General features: G+C 45.0%; 1 protein-coding gene across 2 annotated transcripts in view; it reads right to left on the bottom strand.

Moving 5' to 3' along the window:
* Positions 1-20388, bottom strand: part of Trs23 (trafficking protein particle complex subunit 4-like protein Trs23) — an 80265-nt gene that overhangs the window by 25903 nt on the left and 33974 nt on the right. For both annotated transcript variants that reach the window (XM_045763173.2, XM_069324453.1), the window contains exons 2-4: positions 19348-19527; positions 18558-18715; positions 6821-6941 (exon numbers count right to left, since the gene is read on the bottom strand). In XM_045763173.2, coding sequence (XP_045619129.2) covers positions 6821-6941; positions 18558-18715; positions 19348-19527 — 459 coding nt within the window. The remainder of the gene's footprint in view (positions 1-6820; positions 6942-18557; positions 18716-19347; positions 19528-20388) is intronic.

Genomic DNA, 20388 nt, shown 5'->3' with positions numbered 1-20388 from the left:
TCACACTGAAGGCTTCCTAGCACACAAACTTAAGTATTTGCCACCTGGTGTGAAGCGTGCAATAGCCCAACGTGATTGCTTGGTGTGTAAAACAACGACACGTAGAGACAAGAAACGGAAGCTTGTGCAAACATGGTGTGAAACGTGTGGTATCCCATTATGTGCTGTCGACTGCTTCAATGACTACCACAGTCTAGAAATCTTCTAAGTGTGCTTCAAAGTGTGTAAAGCGTGTGCGAGTGTGTAAATATGTAAACATATAAGCAGATAGCGTGTGCGTGTGTGTAAATATATACAAATATAAGCAGAACATACAATATAATAGACTGTAATGACATATTATATTGCCGTAATTGAAAACATTTGTGTGCGCCTGTGTATACTCAAATATGCAACAATTATTGATACAAAATATGTTCAAACAGTATTTGAAACACAATTAGTGAAAAAAAATTAGATAAAATGCGCTTAGACATTGTAAATAAATAGCGCGAAAATATATTTGTGGCAACTCTGGCTGTTTGAGGACCGCGCGCAACATCTCCCGGGCGTGTACTGCATGAGCGAACATGCAGATTGTGACGTCATCACCGAGCTTCTCGGCTCTATTGCAACAAAAGTAAGTACAATAGAATTTTTTTTTATTTTTCCCGTGATCAGTGAACAGAACTTAACAGATTAGCAAAAAAAAAAATTTTTTTTTTTTTCAAAATGACATGCGCCTGTGTGGATAGCAGGATATTAGACCCCGAGCATGTTAAGGGTTAAGGGTTAAATAACACACTATACTAGTTGAACAGTACAGTACAGTAAAGTACAGTATTTGGTTTGCCATTTATTCACTTAAATATTTACAATAAACTAAAATGGGATTTAACAGAACTTAAGGCGCATATGTTAAAAGTCATCATACAGTGTGTCAACACCCATGTGTCGACACACATGAAGGGGAGATGGGAAGGCCAGCGTGAGGTGGGGGGAAGGGGGTGACCAGGCAGGACGTGTGATCTGTCTCTGTCCAGTCTCGCCCACCCACCTGTTCACCCACCTGCCTGCATGCCCACCTGCCAACCAACCCACCTGTTTACCCACCTTCCTGCTCGCCCAACCATCTGGAAGCCGAAAACCTCCAGTAGGATGGAACCAACGGACCCGAAGGGATACAGAATCGAACCTGGGGAGGGGCAGACACCAAATCCAACTCGTACACAGAGGGGGGGGGGGGAAGAAAACCCCACTCCTTGTAACAGTAAGCCCCGCTCGGAGGGTAGGAACCCAGGCAGGGTCCAATGGGGCCCAAAGCCCCCAAGTCAGCCCCTGCCTAACCCCAGGAACCTCCATACCAGGACCCAGGGCTGAGTCGTCCTCTAAAGCCCTGGCTTCACAAGAAAAACCCGGGGCAGCCAGAAAGGCAGGAAGGAAAGGAGGCCCACTGATCAAAACCCGTCGCCACAGGTGGAGGAACCGACTCAAATGCCTCCGTCGCCCATCCGGAAGGGGCAACCCCTGAAACTGCCCGATTCTTAGAACCTTCTAAACCCTACCCCGACCCTGAAGCCCTCAGATGCTTAGAAGCCAGAAGCAGGGGTGATGGGCCAGAATGAACCCCAGCAGGGGAAGAACGAGGGGGTGCGGACTAAACCATGGCAGAAGCCTCGAGGCTTCCAGGGTAGCAATCAACCTAGTGCGTTACTGCAACCTAAATCTAGCATGCAACGCCTGAGGCGCCTGCACCCAGATAAAGTCATCAGTGGACTGGGTGAATTGAGTCACAAACAAGCAACAATTCTTGCAAGACTCTGGGTCAAAGGTGTCACCAACCCAACAGGCAGCATGACGAGGGGGCAAAAACAGTGAGTCACCCTGAGACAAGGGGACAGAGCAACCCTCAACCTCACACAAAGTGGTAGGGAAACCCAGGGGTCGCATCCATCAGACCCCTTGCGCCCCCACAGGGTTTCCCAGGGCCCTTAGACTGTATCGCAAAGGGTAGGCCAAGGCAGGGAACTGCGAACTGGTGCCCAAGTCTACCAAACAAACTGCTAAAAGCTGAACCCCCGGGACGTGTCCACTCAAGGGGGGGCCTAGCAGAGGGTACCACCCAGAAACACAAATATATAAAACCTATAAGTCATAGACAGGAGGCAACGAACCAAAAGGTAGACTCCCCACCCCCATCAGGCAGGGAAAACAAAAACAAAAGAAAAACCCTGCAAGAGGGCAAAGTAACGAGGCGGAACAGAGCCGGCCGCTATAATAGGTGATAACTAGCTGTGCAAAACTAGTACCCGTGACACAACCAGCAAAAGACCAACAGAAGTAGAGCCCAAGGTCAGGGCACCTGACAGCTGAGTGGACAGCTCTTCGGATTTTTAGCCCTGAGGTTCTGGGTTCGATCCCCGGTGGAGGCAGAGACAAATGGGCAAAACGTTTCTTTCACCCTGATGCCCCTGTTACCTAGCAGTAAATAGGTACCTGGGAATTAGACAGCTGCTACGTTCTGCTTCCTGGGGGTGTGTAACAGAAAGAAGGCCTGGTCGAGGACTGGGCTGCGGGGACGCTATGCCCCAAAATCATCTCAAGATAACCTCAAGGTGACTTGGGGAAGATAACCTCAAGCCCCAAGGGCAGTACTTACAGGGCACTTAGGGAAGAGAACCTTCAGTGCATACAGCCCAAGTATCTGTGAAGATTACTCCCAGCTCACACACTACCCTGAAGACAGCACTAAACACAAGGCACAGCACCGAGACAAGAAACAGGAGCTGGCATCGCACGACCAAGCCTCAAACACATCAGCCGAGAACTGAAGGTGTGGGTAGCCAGAGCAAGAGGTCTGGGGCTCCCCCTTCCCCCTCCCAGGGAGGGGGAAGTTGTGCAGACGGCAGCGTGGTAACGTGGTGACGTCATGTTCATTTGCTTGTTTTTCTTTGGGGAGTTCTGTCCACTCGTTTGACTTTAAGTAGTCATTTCAACCAGAATAGGGGTTGTTTTGGGATGCTTACCTTTCTGGGTGCCTGACCCGGTCGATGGTAGACATAGAATGCTCCAAATCACATGAGCATTTCTATAGGCCATTGCTCCTCGTGCCTCTTTGAGGGGACTAGGTTCTGGCTTGTGGGCCTAAGAACTCCATTCACACTGATTCATGCCAAAAGTCTAATACAGTGGTACCTCGCATAACGAATTTAATCCGTTCCATGTTCGTCATGTGAAACGGACGTCATACAAAACGAGTGTCCCCCATGTAACCAGTGTGATGCACTGTGTTTATTGTGAAATTTCCCCAGTGTGCATGACATCAAATGTTCCCCAAAATATAATTTTTCTTTGTAAAATGATAAATTACCGTCCCTGAACATGTCTATGTAAAAATAATTACCAAATTCCACTTACTTTGGCTGTGAGGGCGTGGACAAGGTGCGCTGTGACGTCATCAGGGACTGGTCGCCCGTGTGTGAAGCTCCCAGACACGGTCGCGCAGGCCATTCAAGCACCGCGTGTTGCTACAAATATATTTTCAAATATTTTTTCTATGCATTTCCAATGCGGTTTTATTTGTTTCTTTTATCGTATATGATGCATATTTGTGACCTTTACAATATGTATACAGTAGAATGTTCATAATTTTCCATGAAACTGTGATACATGTGTCAGTAATGTGCCAACAATAAATGTTTATTGTCACAATATTACGTGGTAAAAATTCACTAAAATTACAATATGTACAGTTTCACATACTATTTACACAGTAACACACTGTATTACACACTCAGTACTTTGGAGGTGCGTAATAGTCAACGAAGTAGTCCATGGTACACAGCGCGACTTTGCTCTCCTTGCACCAGCTACAGATAGATTTTCGTTTCCTGTTTCATCGTTCTATGTGCTTGCAAATAACGCACTCGTGTGCACCCTTGGCTTTAGTACTTGTAGGTGGTATGTAGCCAAGCTTGTAAAGCATAAAGTAGTATTGAAACGATTATAGGAAAAGCTCAATTTGTAAGGTAGTCTTGAAAAGATCGCTTTGTAAGGTCCCACACAGGAAGAGATTCAGCTAGCCTCAAAGAGTGTCCATCAGTCAGGAAGAGATTCAGCTAGCCTCAAGGAGTGTCCATCAGTCAGGAAGAGATTCAGGTATTCTTGAAAATATCAATGAACACCACCACCATGGAAGCCGCTAACACTGTTCATCTATGCTACTTGTATCAGATGCATCATCACTGAACGCAGAAAACGATTCATCTATATATCATCTATATACATTAGAGATGGCAAGGGTGGGGCTCAGAGCTACACCTGGATACGCTCGCTGTATCATCCTCATAGGTGCTGTATCACTGGCATCCGACCGTTGTGTTAAGCCCTTATTGCGCCTAGCTTCACCAATGTTATGACCCTTATGTTCTTCAAACAATAGGGTCTGAATTGCACCGACTGAGCACAGTCTTTCAACACCGTGTGGGACAGGTGTTTGAGAGCTAGAGACACGTGTGCCACGAATGGTTGCTCACGCACTACTAACCCAGCCAGCAGCCCTTGTCTTTCATATTCGTTATATCAAAAGGTTCGTTCAGTGTTTGTTGGGTAGGCTGCTCCATTATGACAATCTTTCTTTGTTTCAAATGTGTTCCATTTGTTTTGTATTTGTCACTTACGTCTCAATAATAGAGCAGCCTACCCGACAAACACTGAACGAACCTTTATGACATTTGTCCATTTTTCAAATTGTTTCAACAGTTCTTTTATTTTTTTTTTTTTTTTAAGAAACATGGAGCAGCCGACCTGTAAACCACCGAACGAACCTTTTTGACATTTGTACTGGTTTTCAAAATTCTTCATTTTTTTTATTATTTACGTTTTTTGTATGTAAGAAACATAGAGCAGCCTACCTGCCGACCACCGAACGAACCTTTTGCTACAAGACAAATGAAAAATAAACATTGAACACATTTGAAGAAAGGAAAATGTCATAATGGTTTATTCAGTGTATGTAAGGTAGGCTTCTCCATTATTGAGATGTAAATGACAAATACAAAACAAATGGAACACATCTGAAACAAAGAAAGATTGTTATAATGGAGCAGCCTACCTGCCGAACACCGAATGAACCTTTTTGACATTTGTTGTATATCAGACATTTCGTTTCTTTTTTCCTACAAAAACGTCAATGCTTTGCAACATCTCAGCAGTCACCTTTTTATATCCCAGCATCATTAGCATCTTTAAACAAGAACAACATAATTTATGTGCATCGTCGGAGGCCTCTAAGAATGTGCAGTCATGACTACTGTATACTCTCACAAAGTGGAGGGTTCATAAGCCATTGCTCCCTGCGCCTCTCTGAGGAAACCAGGTTCTGGCTCGTGGTTCCCGGTAGGCAAATAGCTCCAATTAACTGATGCTCAGGACTATTATAGCAGATATCAGTCCGTTAGCTTCAGGGAGTCAACGGGGTTCACCCCAGAAAAGAGGTGTCACATCACCCCTTTTTTCCTTCTAATAGCTTTGGCATATTTAACATCTGTAGTCTTGCCTCATAGCTCTTATTTTCCAGTTCCCGAAGCCATTTAGCAGCATGTCTTTGCACCTTTTCCATTTTGCTGATGTGCTTCTTGAGATATAGGCACCATACAACCACTGCATATTCCACATTTGGTCTCACGAATGTTATAAATAATTTCATTAATATTTTGCCATCCATATATGTAAAAGCAATTCAGAAGTTAAGAAGAGTGGCATATACTCCTGGCACAATGTTCTTTATATAGTCCTCATGTGCATGTGTGTCAATTACAGTTCAACAACCACAATATACACAAGATATGCTACCACCCCCCCTTCCTAACCTCACATTCTCTACTGTACTGTAGCTGCTTTATTTGCAGTCTGGAGCTTGATGTAAACAAAGTCAATTTAATATAACGGCAATATTAATTTAATTAAAGTAGAGCAGATATGACAACGCGCTAAATAACAAACCCGGCAGCTCTCCTGCATTCAGTTTCTCTCAAGAACTGGTCACCTGGTCAGAGTGGAATTGACAGTTCATCACATTTCAGTATTGTTAAATGAACAAATCCACAAGGGCCGTGACGAGGATTCGAACCTGCGTCCGGGAGCATCCCAGACACTGCCTTAATCGACTGAGCTACGACAGGGTAAAAGGGTTGAAACCGAAGTTATACTGAACTTACTGGATCCCGTAGCCTCTCCGAGGCACAAACCAGGCTTTTACACAACCCCCCCCCCCCCCCTCCTGCACCCGAGCTATGTCAATAGGCCGTTCTCCCTCTTCGTCCTTGCATCATCACACACAGAGATCACACTAACGTAATGCATCAAATGAACAAATCCACAAGGGCCGATGCATTTCATTTGATGCATCACGTTAGTGTGATCTCTGTGTGTGATGATGTAACGGCCCTTGTGGATTTCTTCATTTGATGCATCACGTTAGTGTGATCTCTGTGTGTGATTCAGTATTGTTACTTTACCAGACGGAAGTAAAGGTCGTTATACTGCATAATGCAACTTCTTATTGACCACTTACTCCATTCAATAACTATTCTATTTAATCTACAGTAGCTCTGCATGCAACAATGGCATAAAGCAATAGAGCATACTGTATTTTCAAAACAATACCTAGCCTCAATATCCTTGATTATTCAAAATTAATATTTTACCATATATAACATTGAAATGCACTCATATTTTAAAAATAAGAATTAGAATGCATAATACACTGGCTCACAATAAAAAATTAGTAACTATAGTCAGATTGGAAATTTTGCAGTGAAAGCCCCACAAGGGAACGTACCTGTGAGAGTCTGAAAACAATTCATTCGGAAGTTGTCTGCTTCAAGGATCTCTATACCCGAGCTTCTCTGCTCTGGACTCAACTGACATGCCAGAGCATAAAGAGGATAAAACATTGAGGCCTGAAAAAAGGAAAATATTGCATATTACCATTTCTTTCGATGAAAATTTTTAGTGTTGACATAAAATCGGGGTTGAATGTAATGAAATGCCATTTTCTGGGCGAGACGCGGAGGCTTCCTTAACCCTTAGACCGCACATATTACCGCGCATATTGAAGGCCTGGTAGCGAAAAATATTCTAATTACAGTGGTACCTCGCATAACGAATTTAATCCGTTCCAACGCCACCGTCGTCTTGTGAAACCGGCGTCATGCAAAACAATTTTCCCCACCCAAAACAATGTAAATACAAATAATCCGTTCCACCCCCTAAAACAACAATATGACATTATACACTGGTAATATTATACTGTACATGTTAAATAAATGTTTGTTTGACTGTTTCCATGTGTATATTCACTTAACCTTATGAAGAGTCGTTGCTGGCTTGAGGGAGCCGATCAGGAGGGAGGGAGGAGAGGGCTTATGGGGAGGAGGGTGACACCACCTCTGGGTCAGGCGGGCTCGCTCTCTTTGGGAATTTAACCCCACTAGGACCGGGTTGTGGTTCAATATCACTAGCACGTCTCTTCCCACCCTGTCCACTGACCATATCGCGTGTCACTTGCTGTTGTCTTCGTTTGAGGATATCCCTAAATCGAGACAGCACATTGTCATTAAACAGGTTCACGCACCGTGTTGTCACCGCCTTATCAGGGTGATGCTTTTCCGCAAATGCTGTCACCTTTTCGAACATGCCCAGCACATCCCTGATCTCACTAGATGGGATAGCATCCTCGCAGACCTCCTCCTCCCCCGATGAGAGCTCCTGTACCTCCTGTTGCACCAGCTCTTTCTGCAGTTCCAGGAGTTCCTCGGTGGTCAGTTCATCACTGTGCTCCTCCACCAACTCCTGCACATCAGCGGCATCCACCTCCAGACCCAGTGTGTGTCCAAGAGCGACAATATCATCCACTAAAAGAGCCTCCGGGTCATCCACAGGTGCGGATGCAGGTGCAGGACCGAAACCTTTGAAGTCTCGCTCAGGGACACCCTCAGGCCACAGGTTTCGCCATGCAGAGTGTAGGGTTCTCCGTGACACCCCTTCCCAGGCCTTATCTATCAAACGCAAGGCCCCCATGATATTGAACTGCTCCATCCAGAATTGTCTGAGGGTCAGCTCTGTGGTGTCAATCACATGAACACATCTCTCCAACAAGGCCTTCATATAGAGCTTCTTAAAGTTAGCAATGACCTGCTGATCCATGGGTTGGAGGAGTGGCGTGGTGTTTGGAGGAAGAAACTTGATGGTGATAAACTGATTTTCAGGGAACAGATCATCTTGCAGTTGGCGAGGATGCGCAGGTGCATTATCGAGCACAAGCAAGGCCTTGAGTGGTAACTGCTTGTCGACGAGATAATTTCTCACTGTGGGGCCGAAAACGTCATTTACTCACTCACTAAAGAAGATCTGCGTGACCCAGGACCTCTTGTTCGACCTCCACATCACATTCAGCCGTATCTTGTGAACCTTAAACGCCTTGAACACACGTGGATTTTCTGAGTGATAGACGAGCAGCGGCTTGACCTTACAATCGCCACTTGCATTGGCGCAGAGCACGAGAGTAAGGCGATCCTTCATCGGTTTGTGGCCAGGCAATGAATGTTCCTCTTGCGTGATGTAGGTCCTCTTCGTCAGTTTTTTCCAAAAAAAGGCCGGTCTCGTCACAATTGAAAACTTGTTGTGGCAGAAACTGCTCCTGATCAACAAATTTCTGGAACTCTGGCACAAAAGCCTCAGCAGCACCTTTATCAGAGCTGGCAGCCTCCCCATGTCGCACAACACTGTGTATACCACTCCTTTTCTTAAAGTTCTCAAACCAGCCACGGCTTGCCCTAAATACCTCCTCATCTTCAGACGACGCACCTGGTATCTTCTTGACAAGGTCCACATACAGCATCCTAGCCTTAGCGCAAACGATAGCTTCAGAGACAATCGCTATGCAATTGTCGTTCATTCATCCACACCAGCAGTAGCCGTTCCACATCTTCCAGGAGTTTTGGACGTTTGCTGGTGAGCTTGCTAACTCCTTTGGCCACGTCAAGCGTCTTATATTTATCCTTGCCCTTCAGCATGGTGGATATTGTTGAGGGAGCCCTGCCATACTCCCTGGCAAGATCAACCACACGAATACCACGCTCGTGCTTTGCTATGATCTCTTTCTTCACTTCCACAGTGATTACCTCTTTCTTCCCCTTGCAAACTCCTGCTTTCGCAGGCTGCTTCTTGGACGACATCGTGCGTTCAGAATTGTAGTCACAAAACCACAAAAAAAACAACACGAATATCAGAATTGTGTGCGGAGCGATACAGACGGATACTGGTCGTGTGAGACACCAATACAACACTGTCGACAGTGGCGGCGTGACCCCACCATGTGGTGTTGACGTTACACAAACGAGCGTTCGTCATATGGGACGATTTCTCGCCGATCGGGCCAGTCGTTACCCAAAATATTCGCCTTGTGGGGCGATCGTTATGCAAGGTACCACTGTATGTGAAAAATAACTTAAAAACCTTAAACAAATCTCCAACTTATTGGCTTCAGCATCATGAAACTTTCATCAAAATATTTTCAGAAATTGATTTTAGAAGAATTGTTTAAAAATAAGAACATTTTGTTGATAAGGAGAAGAGCTGCTGTTAACTGGAAGTGATGGATAATACAATAATAAAGAGATGCAAGCACCTGTCCGATGCTCAAAGAAGAAGAATAGTAGTAAGAAGTGTTCACAAAGTGGATATGCAGCTGGTGCCTTTATAGCATTGCTGAGTAATACAAAATAACACCAATAATAATGAATAACTATGTTAACATGCTCTATTTTGTTATATATCATATAAATACATTGTCCAATGTTAATAAATGTTACTTTCATCAATGTTCCAAAAATATTTTTTTAGGGGAATTTTTTTTTTTTAAGATTTTAGTTTTTTCTCCTTTGTTTATTATCTGATTTTGTTGTAACCTTTACATCCTGGAGAATGCTTATGTTTCCCTAACTATGTGAAGATAGAAGGAAATTGGACAACAACTAAATCAGTCACAACTCGCAAAACTTGGAACTTTAAATTTTTGGGGGCTGATTTTTTTCTCTGATTTCAAACTATTTTTTTTTTGTCTCTCTAGGTTGTTTTGATGATTAGGGACCATGTTAGGGCTTTTTCACTTATATAAAGTATACCCTAAATATATCCCCTAAATCATTATACAGTAATTATTTTAATTATCCCTATACAGTATTTTGTGTTTTTTTGGGGTTATTTTTTCTTGACTTCATTTCAACACATATTGATCTACAACTTTCACATATTCGAGTACGAATGCCAAACAATGTTTATTAAAACACACAATTAAATTAACGAATTAAAACTCCCTTTATTCATTCATTGTTGATAACTTCAACTTCAATTATCTCTGAAACTAGAGTTTCAACTTTGAGTGGCTTCTAAAATTCCAGTTCTTGACCAATTCTCACTATTTTGACATATTGTGTGCTCAGCTGTCTCTTCTACAATCCCTTCAGAATGGATTTTTCATGAACTTTATACATTTGGAGTTATAATTTGTTTTGGTCTAAATTTGCTGCATATTTCAAAAGCCCTGTTGATGATTGTTTTTACAGTAAACTGTACTGAAAACCTATATTCTAATTTTATGAAAATGAAGATCATATGCTATTCTGAGAGAATAATACCATTAAATGAACAATTGGTGATAGTTCATATTTTTTTATTCTGAATTGAAAATCTGAAGTTTCCAATATTCAATTTTAAAATTAACTTTGATTCTCTTGTTTTTCAAGTTACGCTGTGATCATTTAAACAAAGTTGGAGCATTTGCCTAGTTGATTATGCAAAAAAAAAAACTGGAAAGTGTTTGTGCAAGTTTTAAAAACTTATGTTAAATTATTAATGTCAAATCATATACGTATGTATTGCGCGGTCTAAGGGTTAACCACTTAACTGCGCCAACCGAGTAGTCTCGGTCGGCGGGAAACTGCGCCAACCGAGAAACCTCTTTGATTTTTCGGTACCAATTCTAAATTTGTACGAGGTTGGTTGTGTACGAAATGGACTCTTAGGACCTCTGGTGAGAGGCCGCCATCTTGGAAAAAATTCCCAGAATGCCCTAGGGCTGCTGGCTGGGTTAGTACTGAATGAGCAACCATGGGTGGCGCACGCGCCTCTGGCTTCCAAACACCTGTCCGACGTGGTGTTGAAAGATAACGCTCTGTCAGTGGAATTCAAACCTTATTGTTTGAAGAACATAAGGGTCAAAATATTGGTGAAGCTAGGCGCAATAAGGACCTAACACAAACGTTGGATGCAAGTGATACAGCACCTATGAGGACGATACAGCGAGCGTATCCAGTTGTAGCTCTGAGTGTCACCCTTGCAATCCTATGCTATCTACAATTTATTTAGATGATACATGATGAATTGTTTTCTGCGTTCAGTAATGATGCATCTGATACAAATAGCATAGATGAACAGTGTTAGTTGCTGCCATGGTGGTATTTTCCATAGATATTTTAAAGAATACCTGAATCTCTTCCTAACTTACGGACACTCTTTGAGGCTAGCTGAATCTCTTTCTGACTGACACTCTTGAAGTAAGCTGAATCTCTTCCTGTGTGGGACCATACAAAGCGATCTTTTCAAGACTACCTTACAAATTTATCTTTTCCTATAATCTTTTCAATACTACCTTATGCTTTACAAGCTTGGCTACATACAACCTACAAGTACTAAAGCCAAGGGTCTACGTGAGTGTGTTATTTGCAAGCACACAGAATGAAGAAACAAGAAGCGAAAATTTATCTGTACCTGGTGCACTGAGAGCGAAGTCGCGCTGTGTACCATGGGCTACTTCGTTGATTATTACTCATTTCCGAAGTACTGAGTGTGTAATACAGTGTGTTACTGTGTAAATAGTGTGTGAAATTGCATATATTGTAATTTTAGTGAACTTTTAACAGGTAATATTACAACAATAAACATTTATTGTGGACACATTATTGACACATGTATCACAGTTCCAGGGAACATTATGAACGTTTTACTGTATACATATTGTAACACATACTGTATACACGTACATGTTCAGAAAACCAGTGTTGAATGTAATGAAACGCCATTTTCTGGGTGAGTCCCGGAGGCTCCCCAGAGGGGAGCTGATATAGCTAGGCTGATATGCTAATGTCAGACTTTGGCATCAGTCATGTGTATGCAGTTCTTATGGGCCTACTGGGGACCACGAGCTAGAACCTGGCCTCTATTGAACAAGAACCATTGCTCCCTTGCCTCTCTAGAGGCAAGGGGAGCAATGGCCAATAGAAACCCGTGTGATTGGAAGCATTCTATGTCTGCCATCGACCGGGTTAGGCACCCAGAAAGGTAGGCGTCTGAAAACAAACCCCTATTCTGGTGAAAATTGCAACCAAAAACCGAGCGAGTGGATAGAACTCCCCAAACAAAAACGAGCAAACTAGTACGACATCACCCGTCGTCGCGCCGCTGTCTGTGCAGTTATCCCCTCCCCGGGAGGGTGAAGGGTAGCCCCAGACCCACCACATCGGCGATCCACACCCCAGTTCTGAGGCTGGATGTCAAAACACGTGAAAAACCGCCGACCGGAGGTAGGGAAGAAGGGATGTCGGGGAGCCTCCGGGACTCGCCCAGAAAAAGCATTTCATTACATTCAACGCTGGTTTTCTGGGGGGAGCCCCTACGGCTCCCCAGAGCTAGCTACCCACAGAGAAAAAGAATAGGGACTTACCCGGGAGGCGCTTGCTGCTTACTCCTCAACCTGAAGCCGAGACAACTGGCTGCATCCACCGAACCAAAGCGACACAGGCCCGACTGGGCCCAGGAATGTTTACAAGGTAATGAGCAGCCAGGACCCTGTTCGACCCCCAAAATCCCCGTGCCCGAATGTCAGCCTTGGACATATTGCCAAAGACAGCGGCAAGAGCCGCGAACTTGCGGACGTCATGGGCATGGGGATAGACCGCAGGCTGGCTATCCTTAATAACCCTGCGGATAACCTGGGAGACCTCGCACCCTTGAACAGGGAAGAAGGGAAACTGGATCAACCCAAAGCGCATCCATGGACACAGAATCCGTGGCGCGCAAATAATGGCAGAGCGCCGCAACAAGACATAAAACATGATGCATCCCCAGTCTAACCAACCAAGCATCAACAACAAAGGGACCCCTTCGGAAAGCAGCAGTCTCATTCTTCGCCAGAAAAGAAGAAGGCTGCAAACGAACAAACCGATCTCCCAACCGAAGGAGCATAAATCTCTGCGTCTGAGGAGAGCATGAAGCTCACCAACTCGACCCCCGGAGGCCAATGCCAACAGGAAAAAAAAGAACCTTCGAAAAACAATCCGGAACCAAAGAGGCCACAACAAAGCGAAGGGAAGAAAGAAAAGAAAGCACTCTGTCCAAAGACCAGGACGGCTCAGGCGGCGCATGAGCAGGCCGAAGGTGAAAACGCCTGAGCCAGCTTGCGAAACGGCACAGACGTGACATCAACACCGAAAGCAAGCTGAAGCAGCTTCACCAGTGCCGCACAATACGAGGTGACAGTGTTAGGCATAAGGAGACGGTCCTGGAACAACCAAGAGAGAAAGGACACCACCACCCTAACAGAAGGCGAAGTCTAATGACGAAGACGTAAGAAGAACCAGAAAGACCGCCACGAAACTTCATACTGCCACCGAGACGAAGGCGGCAGGTGGGACACTAATAAGGAAGCCACCTAATCACCATAGAGATGATGATGAACTCGAGTCAAAAATACCATACACGAAGACTCGAGGAGAAGATCGAACCATCCACGTGATGCACCAGTCCGATCTGCTGGAAGAGGTGGAGCCGCGGAAAAACCTCCGGGTTCAGACACCGAGCAAGCAGCGCCTGAAACCATGGCTGGGCCGGCCACCAAGGGGCCAAGAGGACAACTCTTGCCTAGTAAGTCTCCAAGCGAGTCAGGACCTGGAGTAACAGCTGAACCGGGGAAAAGAGGTACAAGAACCCCCACCTCGACCAGTCCTGCTGAAAGGCGTCGACCCCAACGGCCTCGCAGTCGGGAAAGGGCTCCACATACAGGGGAAGGTGCTGCGACCACGCCGACGCGAAGAGGTCCACCTTGGGGCGTCCAAACATCTGGCAAAGCCAATGGAAGGAGTTGGCGTCGACTGTCCATTCCGTGGAGAGGGGAACGAAACGAGACAGGCCGTCGGCCAAGACGTTGGACACTCTCCGCACGTGAACTGCCAGGAGAGCCAAACCCCAAGAACTCAGCAGACGAGTCACTCGAAGCGATCAGCGCCAAAGAGCCAAGGACCGCATCGAATCCCCCCAGTTCAAACAATGAACCACCGGGGAGCAGTCTGAATGGAGCCGGATCGTCAACCCGTGGGCAACTCGAATCCTCCGAAGAGCAAACCACACCGCCACGAACTCCCGCACAGTGCTGTGGGCTCGACGGACAGCACAGACGGACGTACAGACCCTCGAGCAACCGCCGGGTGACCCGGGAGCCCCCAGAAACAGGCACATTCGGGATCGCAGCCGCAGGTGAGACTCCGGAGGAAGAGACAAGGAAGCGGTCCGAGAGTCCCACACAAGGCCTAGCCAGGTCCGAACCTGGGAGGGAACCAGATGAAACTTCCTCCAGTTCACCAAGAACCCGAACCCAGCGAGATGAAAAAGAACCAGATCCCTGGCCAGCAGACAAGCGGACTGGCTGGGAGCCCAAACAGCCAGTCGTCGAGGTAGGCCAACACCCGAACACCTAACATACACAGATGGGTCACCACAACCCACGTGAGGTGTGTGAAAACACGAGGTGCCAGGTTCAAACCGAACGGGAGACAACGAAAGCGGTAAGCATGAAGCCGACAACAAAACCGAGCCAGTCCCTGAACCTCGGATGAATCGGGACATACCAGTAAGCGTCCCAGAGGTCCAGGAACACCATCCAAGCGCCCGGCTCCACAGGAGCCGAACCTGGGACAGTGTGGTCATCCGAAAGCTGGGGCAATGAACCCAGGGGTTCAGACGGGACAAGTCCAGAATGAACCGCAGGTCCACGCAGTCCCATTTTGGGATTGGACGCTTATTAGTGTTACGACCCTGGATTCTTCAGTGGAAACCAGAGGTCAAAATTGAGTTATTAAACTTTCCTATAGTATAGTTGAACGCATCACGAGCTGAAATTGTTTGTATCTTCCCTGCCAGACGTAAGACTATTCTTGTTTCTCAAAGAGCATTTAAAGACTGAGCTGGGGGTTGATTATTAAATAATAACATAGGCACCAACTATGTTTACTAATACTTTAATCATTTGTAAAGTAACAATACGTTGCATAGGGGAAGATTTTTAATGTGCTTAGCTGCACGATCAATTAGGCTCCTTCCGGCACCACCACATGCGGGAGGCCTAAGCTGGTCGCTGGGAGCATGCTTCTTCTGGCTGGCGTTCATGGGGACGAGACCCACTCTGTGGCTGCACCCCTACTCTCCTCCCTTCTCCTCTTACTTATTTCCCTTACCTTAAGTTCCTGTACCATTAAGTTAAGTATGGTGTTTTAAGTGTGCCTACTCTGGTAGTAACGATTGGTGAGACCTGGGGGTAGTATTTGCCAGTGTTTTGGGTACCCCTAAGTGTTGTGTTTTGTATTAGGGTACCACGTGGTCTCACTACCCTAAGCTGCATCCAGCTTCAGTGCTTATCCAGTAGTACTTTACCCTAGCTTGTTCTCAGTGTAAACCTTGTATCCTGTCTATGTGGACCAAGGCTTTTAACGTAAGATAGGGTGGTAAAGTTATTATTATTATTGTTATTGGTGTGAGTGTGTATGGGGGGTTGTTAAGGGGTTAATAAATAAGTAAATTAGAACAGAGTATCCCTTCTTCCTGTGTGGGAGTGTATTGATCAACCCTTAGACTGACATGGTCTAGTAACAAGTATTATTACTGTGGATAGTTTATTTTGGGGGCCGGGGCTTTTAGCTCTCCCATATAACTCTGTATTCTAACTACCCTTACCCCTTAATAGTACCAGTTTCCCCATAGCAAGCCCACAATTTATTGTAACAAGCACGTCCAATAAGGGATGGGTTTCCCATGACAGGAAACCCATCTGATTGACGTCATCGTATCGACCACACCCAAGTGAACCCACTTCAAGACGACTTGACAGAGCGCAGGGGAAGAAGCTTGCCCTGCCAGCCCCGAACCTCCCGCAGGGGAAGGGGCTGGCGTTAGGTGGCAATGCCACCGGAGGCCGTGCGAAACAACCCGAAACGCCCACAAATCGTGGGACCAGGCGTGAGCAAACAGCGCAAGCCTCCCCCCCACATCGCCCCATCAATGGGGCGAACCACGAAAGGGCCGGCGCCCCTTACAAAACCCAGAACCTCGCACTGAGCGAACACCGTGTCGACCAGACGAAGGCGGGTCCCAAGGAGGAGCCAAACCCGAACCCGACACCAGTGGCTTACCACGACAAGAGGAACCCCGAGCCTTGGCACGACCCTTCCAGGAAGGTCCACCACGGGACCCCCCGGAGAACCAGCAAGTCTGACATAGGACAGGAAGAAGCCGAAGCAGCCTGTATATACTGCGCAACGGCAGAAGCCTCAAACAAGAGAGGACAAAAAGGGGAAGACATCCTAAGAGGGGAGGAGACTTGAATGCCTCCGTCACCATACCGGAAGGGGCATCCTCTGAGGCTGCCTGAGTCCCTAACAGTGACTAACTGTTAGGGACCACGTCCAACTAACCCCTGCCCCGACTCCCAAACCCTCAGACGTTTCGGGGCCAGAAGCAGGGGAGGGGAACCAGAACGAACAGAAGGAGAAGGACTAGAGGGGTGCGGACTGAACCAGGGTCGAAGTGACCCCCCACCCCCAAGTCCGGGTCCCTATAGGCAAAACAGGGCAGCCGTGGAGCATCCAGGTGAGCAACCAACCGAGTGCGTTGCAACAAACAAAACCTAAAATGCAATGCCTGCGCAGCCTTTACCCGAAGATGATCATCCATAGATTGGGTAAATTGAGTCACCAGCAAGCAGCAATACTCACAGGACTCAGGGTCGAAAGTGTCATCGACCCAACAGGCTGTGTGTCGGAAGCAAAAACAGAGAGGGTCGCCCTGAGACAAGGGAACCGAACAACCCTCAAACTTGCCTGAAGCAAGGGGAGACTCCAGGGTCACATCCATCAGACCCACCCTGGGGATTCCCAGGGTCCTGAGCATTTAGTTGAAGAGGACTCGTGATCGGGTACACCCAGGCAGGGTACTGCTAACTGGAGCCCAAAACTACCAAACAAACTGTCTAAAGCTGAACCTCCGGGACGTATACACTCACGAGGGACCAAGCAGGGGGCACCACCAAGTAGCAGGGTAAGGCCAAACACCAGTGGCAAATAGGGCAGAACCCCTACCAAGGCAAAAACAAAAAGAAAAACAAAACCCCCGCAAGGAGACAACGTACTCCAAGGAACAGAGCCGAGCGCTGTGATAGGTGACAACAAGCTGCGCAGCACCCTGCGCCCCTTACCAGTACAAAAACTGCCTCTTACCCTAAGGTAAACAGGGCGGCAAAAAAAACGAGCAGTTAAACGTACCCACAGAGGCAGACCCCGAGGAACTTGTGGAAGGTAACCCCAAGCTCCAAGGGGAGTACTTACACAATATTTTTGAAGGAAACTTCAGCCTGTGCACATCGTTTTTAGGAAACTTATGTATTTGTTATTACATAATTACTAGTATTTCTTTTGTTTTTGGCTATGATGAATTGTTCTAAAATTAATGGTAATTCCTGGACCCAGGTGGTCCCTCCCGACGCTCCACTCCCACCCACCCACCCCACCTCCAACTCCATGCGCCTCAAGCCAGCCAGCCACAGACAGACGGGATTAATACGGTATGGCCCGCCCCATGGCTTTCATATCCGGACAATTCAATGATTATCCGGCTGACTGTCCTGATAGTGTAACATCGGCAGCAAGTTAACTGGCTCCAATTTTTTATCCAGCTAAACCAGCTTTTATCTGGCTCCCATGGTCATTTTGACCAGATATTGAGATAACTTTATCCGGTCACGATTTTGGCCGTATAAGGGCGTTTTCTGGATGTTCGAATCCCGGATAATCAAGTGGTTACAGTAGATGCATCAATAAAAAACACAGAATTTCCTGTTTTATAATTGAGGGTCCCTGTAGTACAGTTGGGTTCGTTCTCGATGCACAATTGAGAATTCCAAGTTCAAATCTCAGGCGGGACAGAAATCGTTGGGCACATTTCCTTTCACCTAATGCACTGTTCACCTAGCAGTAAGTAAGTAATCAGGAGTTAGTCAGCTTGTTGTGGGGTAGCTTCCTGTGTGGGCTCAGTGCAGTAATTTGACCTTGGGGGGTAGGAGGGGGGAGCGGAAAGTGGACCTCAATAAAAGCTTAATGTGGATGAATACACTCTGGCTTCCTGTCCCCTAACACAATGAATTATTATAATAATAAAGAAGGAGCATCTTTAAAGATCTAATATAGCACTTTTACCTGAAAGATCTTCTCATTTGTTGTGAGTTTGGGTCTTGCAAACTTGAGGTTAATGGGGTAATTGGTTTCATCTGCCAGAACAGCCATGGCATCTCGACCATCATCTAACTGCTGGCCGGTAACTTTCATCCCATTCACAGCCACAAGTGTATGACCCACTGAAACAATAAAAAATAACCGTGTATAGTACTGTACTGTCAAGCCTTTCCAATCCAAAACGTCTAATTTCAAGAACTTTATTCAGACACATAGGTCACAATAAAATGACTGAAAAATTAAGACACCCAACCCACAAAATTGAAAATATAGTACAAGAATTTGCAATGCATCAATCCATCCTGGACTTGATAATAGTCCAGGACAGACCAAATTTTTTTTTGTTTAGAATTGTGTGTTGGGTACCTAAGAACTTTATTCATTTTGGATGATTTCAGTTTTAGGACAATGTTGCTGAACAGCATCTAGACACCATTTCTAGAGCATGTAAGGAGCAACACATTAAATGTTGGCTGGTAGTGTAATTCTATTTTGTTATATTATTAAACCAAATAGTGTTTTCACACCACAACAAATATTTTGAGAGGGTGGGGTGTTTCAACTGCTCACTTGGCCACTTCCCCATTCTCTAACTCTCTCAGTTAAGAAATGATTAGAGTGCAGGTCAGGCCTGCTATTTTAGGCTTAAACCATACCCCTAATTGCATAGGATTCCATTTAAAACATACAATTTCAAACTTTAAATTTTTTAAAAATTTAAAACAAAAAATTCTGGAAATTCTAGAATTATTACCTTTAATACCATCGCGCTGGCCATAGGACACAATGATACTCCTGTTCTGGACATCAAGTTTGACCTCTAAAGGATAGCTGAAGGTCTTTTCATTCTCAACAACTGGAATATTGTGGTCATGCTGGTATATAAGTCCACCCGACTTGCTCAAAATATATAAGCTGTATATCGTCATTGGGCCTGTAAAATGGAAAGTAATACAGTATCAGTACTGTATATACTGGTTAACCCTTAAACGGCACACAACGGGGGCCGGGAAGCAAAACATTTGAATTTTGTAAAATTAACTTAAAAATGTTAAATCTCCAACTTATTGGCTTCAGCATCGTGAAACTTTCAGCAAAATATTTTCAGAAATTGAATTTAGACTAATTTTTAAAAAAAAAAAGCAACATTGATGTTGATAAGGAGAAGAGCTGCTGTTAACTGGAAGTGATGGATAATACAATAATAAAGAGATGCAAGCACCTGTCCCACACATAAAGAAGAATAATAGTAGTAAGAAGTGTTCACAAAGTGGATATGCAGCTGGTGCCTTTATAGCATTGCTCACTAACACATAATAACATAAATAATAATGAGTAACTATCTTATTATGCTCTATATTGTTATATATCATATAAATACATTGACCAATGTTATTATCACTTACTTTCATCAATACCCAATTTTTTTTTTTTTTTTTTTTTAAGTATTTAGTTTTTTCTCCTTTGTTTGTTATCTGATTTTGTTGTAACCTTTACATCCTGGAGAGTACATACCCGTCCCTAACTATGTGAAGATAGAACGAAATTGGTCAACAAATAAATCAGTCACAACTGACAGAACTTGGGACTTTGAATTGTTTTTGGCCAATATTTTCATAGATTTCAAACTCTATTTTCCTTGTCTCTTTAGGTTGTTTAGATGATTAGGGACCATATTAGGGCTTTTTCACTTATAGAAAGTACACCCTAAATACATCCCCTAAATCATTATAATTATTATAATTATCCATATATTTTTGTTTTTTGGGAGTAATTTCATCTTGATTTCATTTCA

Source organism: Procambarus clarkii, chromosome 14, assembly GCF_040958095.1.
Source record: "Procambarus clarkii isolate CNS0578487 chromosome 14, FALCON_Pclarkii_2.0, whole genome shotgun sequence".
Classification (NCBI taxonomy): domain Eukaryota; kingdom Metazoa; phylum Arthropoda; class Malacostraca; order Decapoda; family Cambaridae; genus Procambarus; species Procambarus clarkii.
Note: the sequence above shows the minus strand (reverse complement) of the source record. Positions and strands in the feature narration are given on the sequence as shown.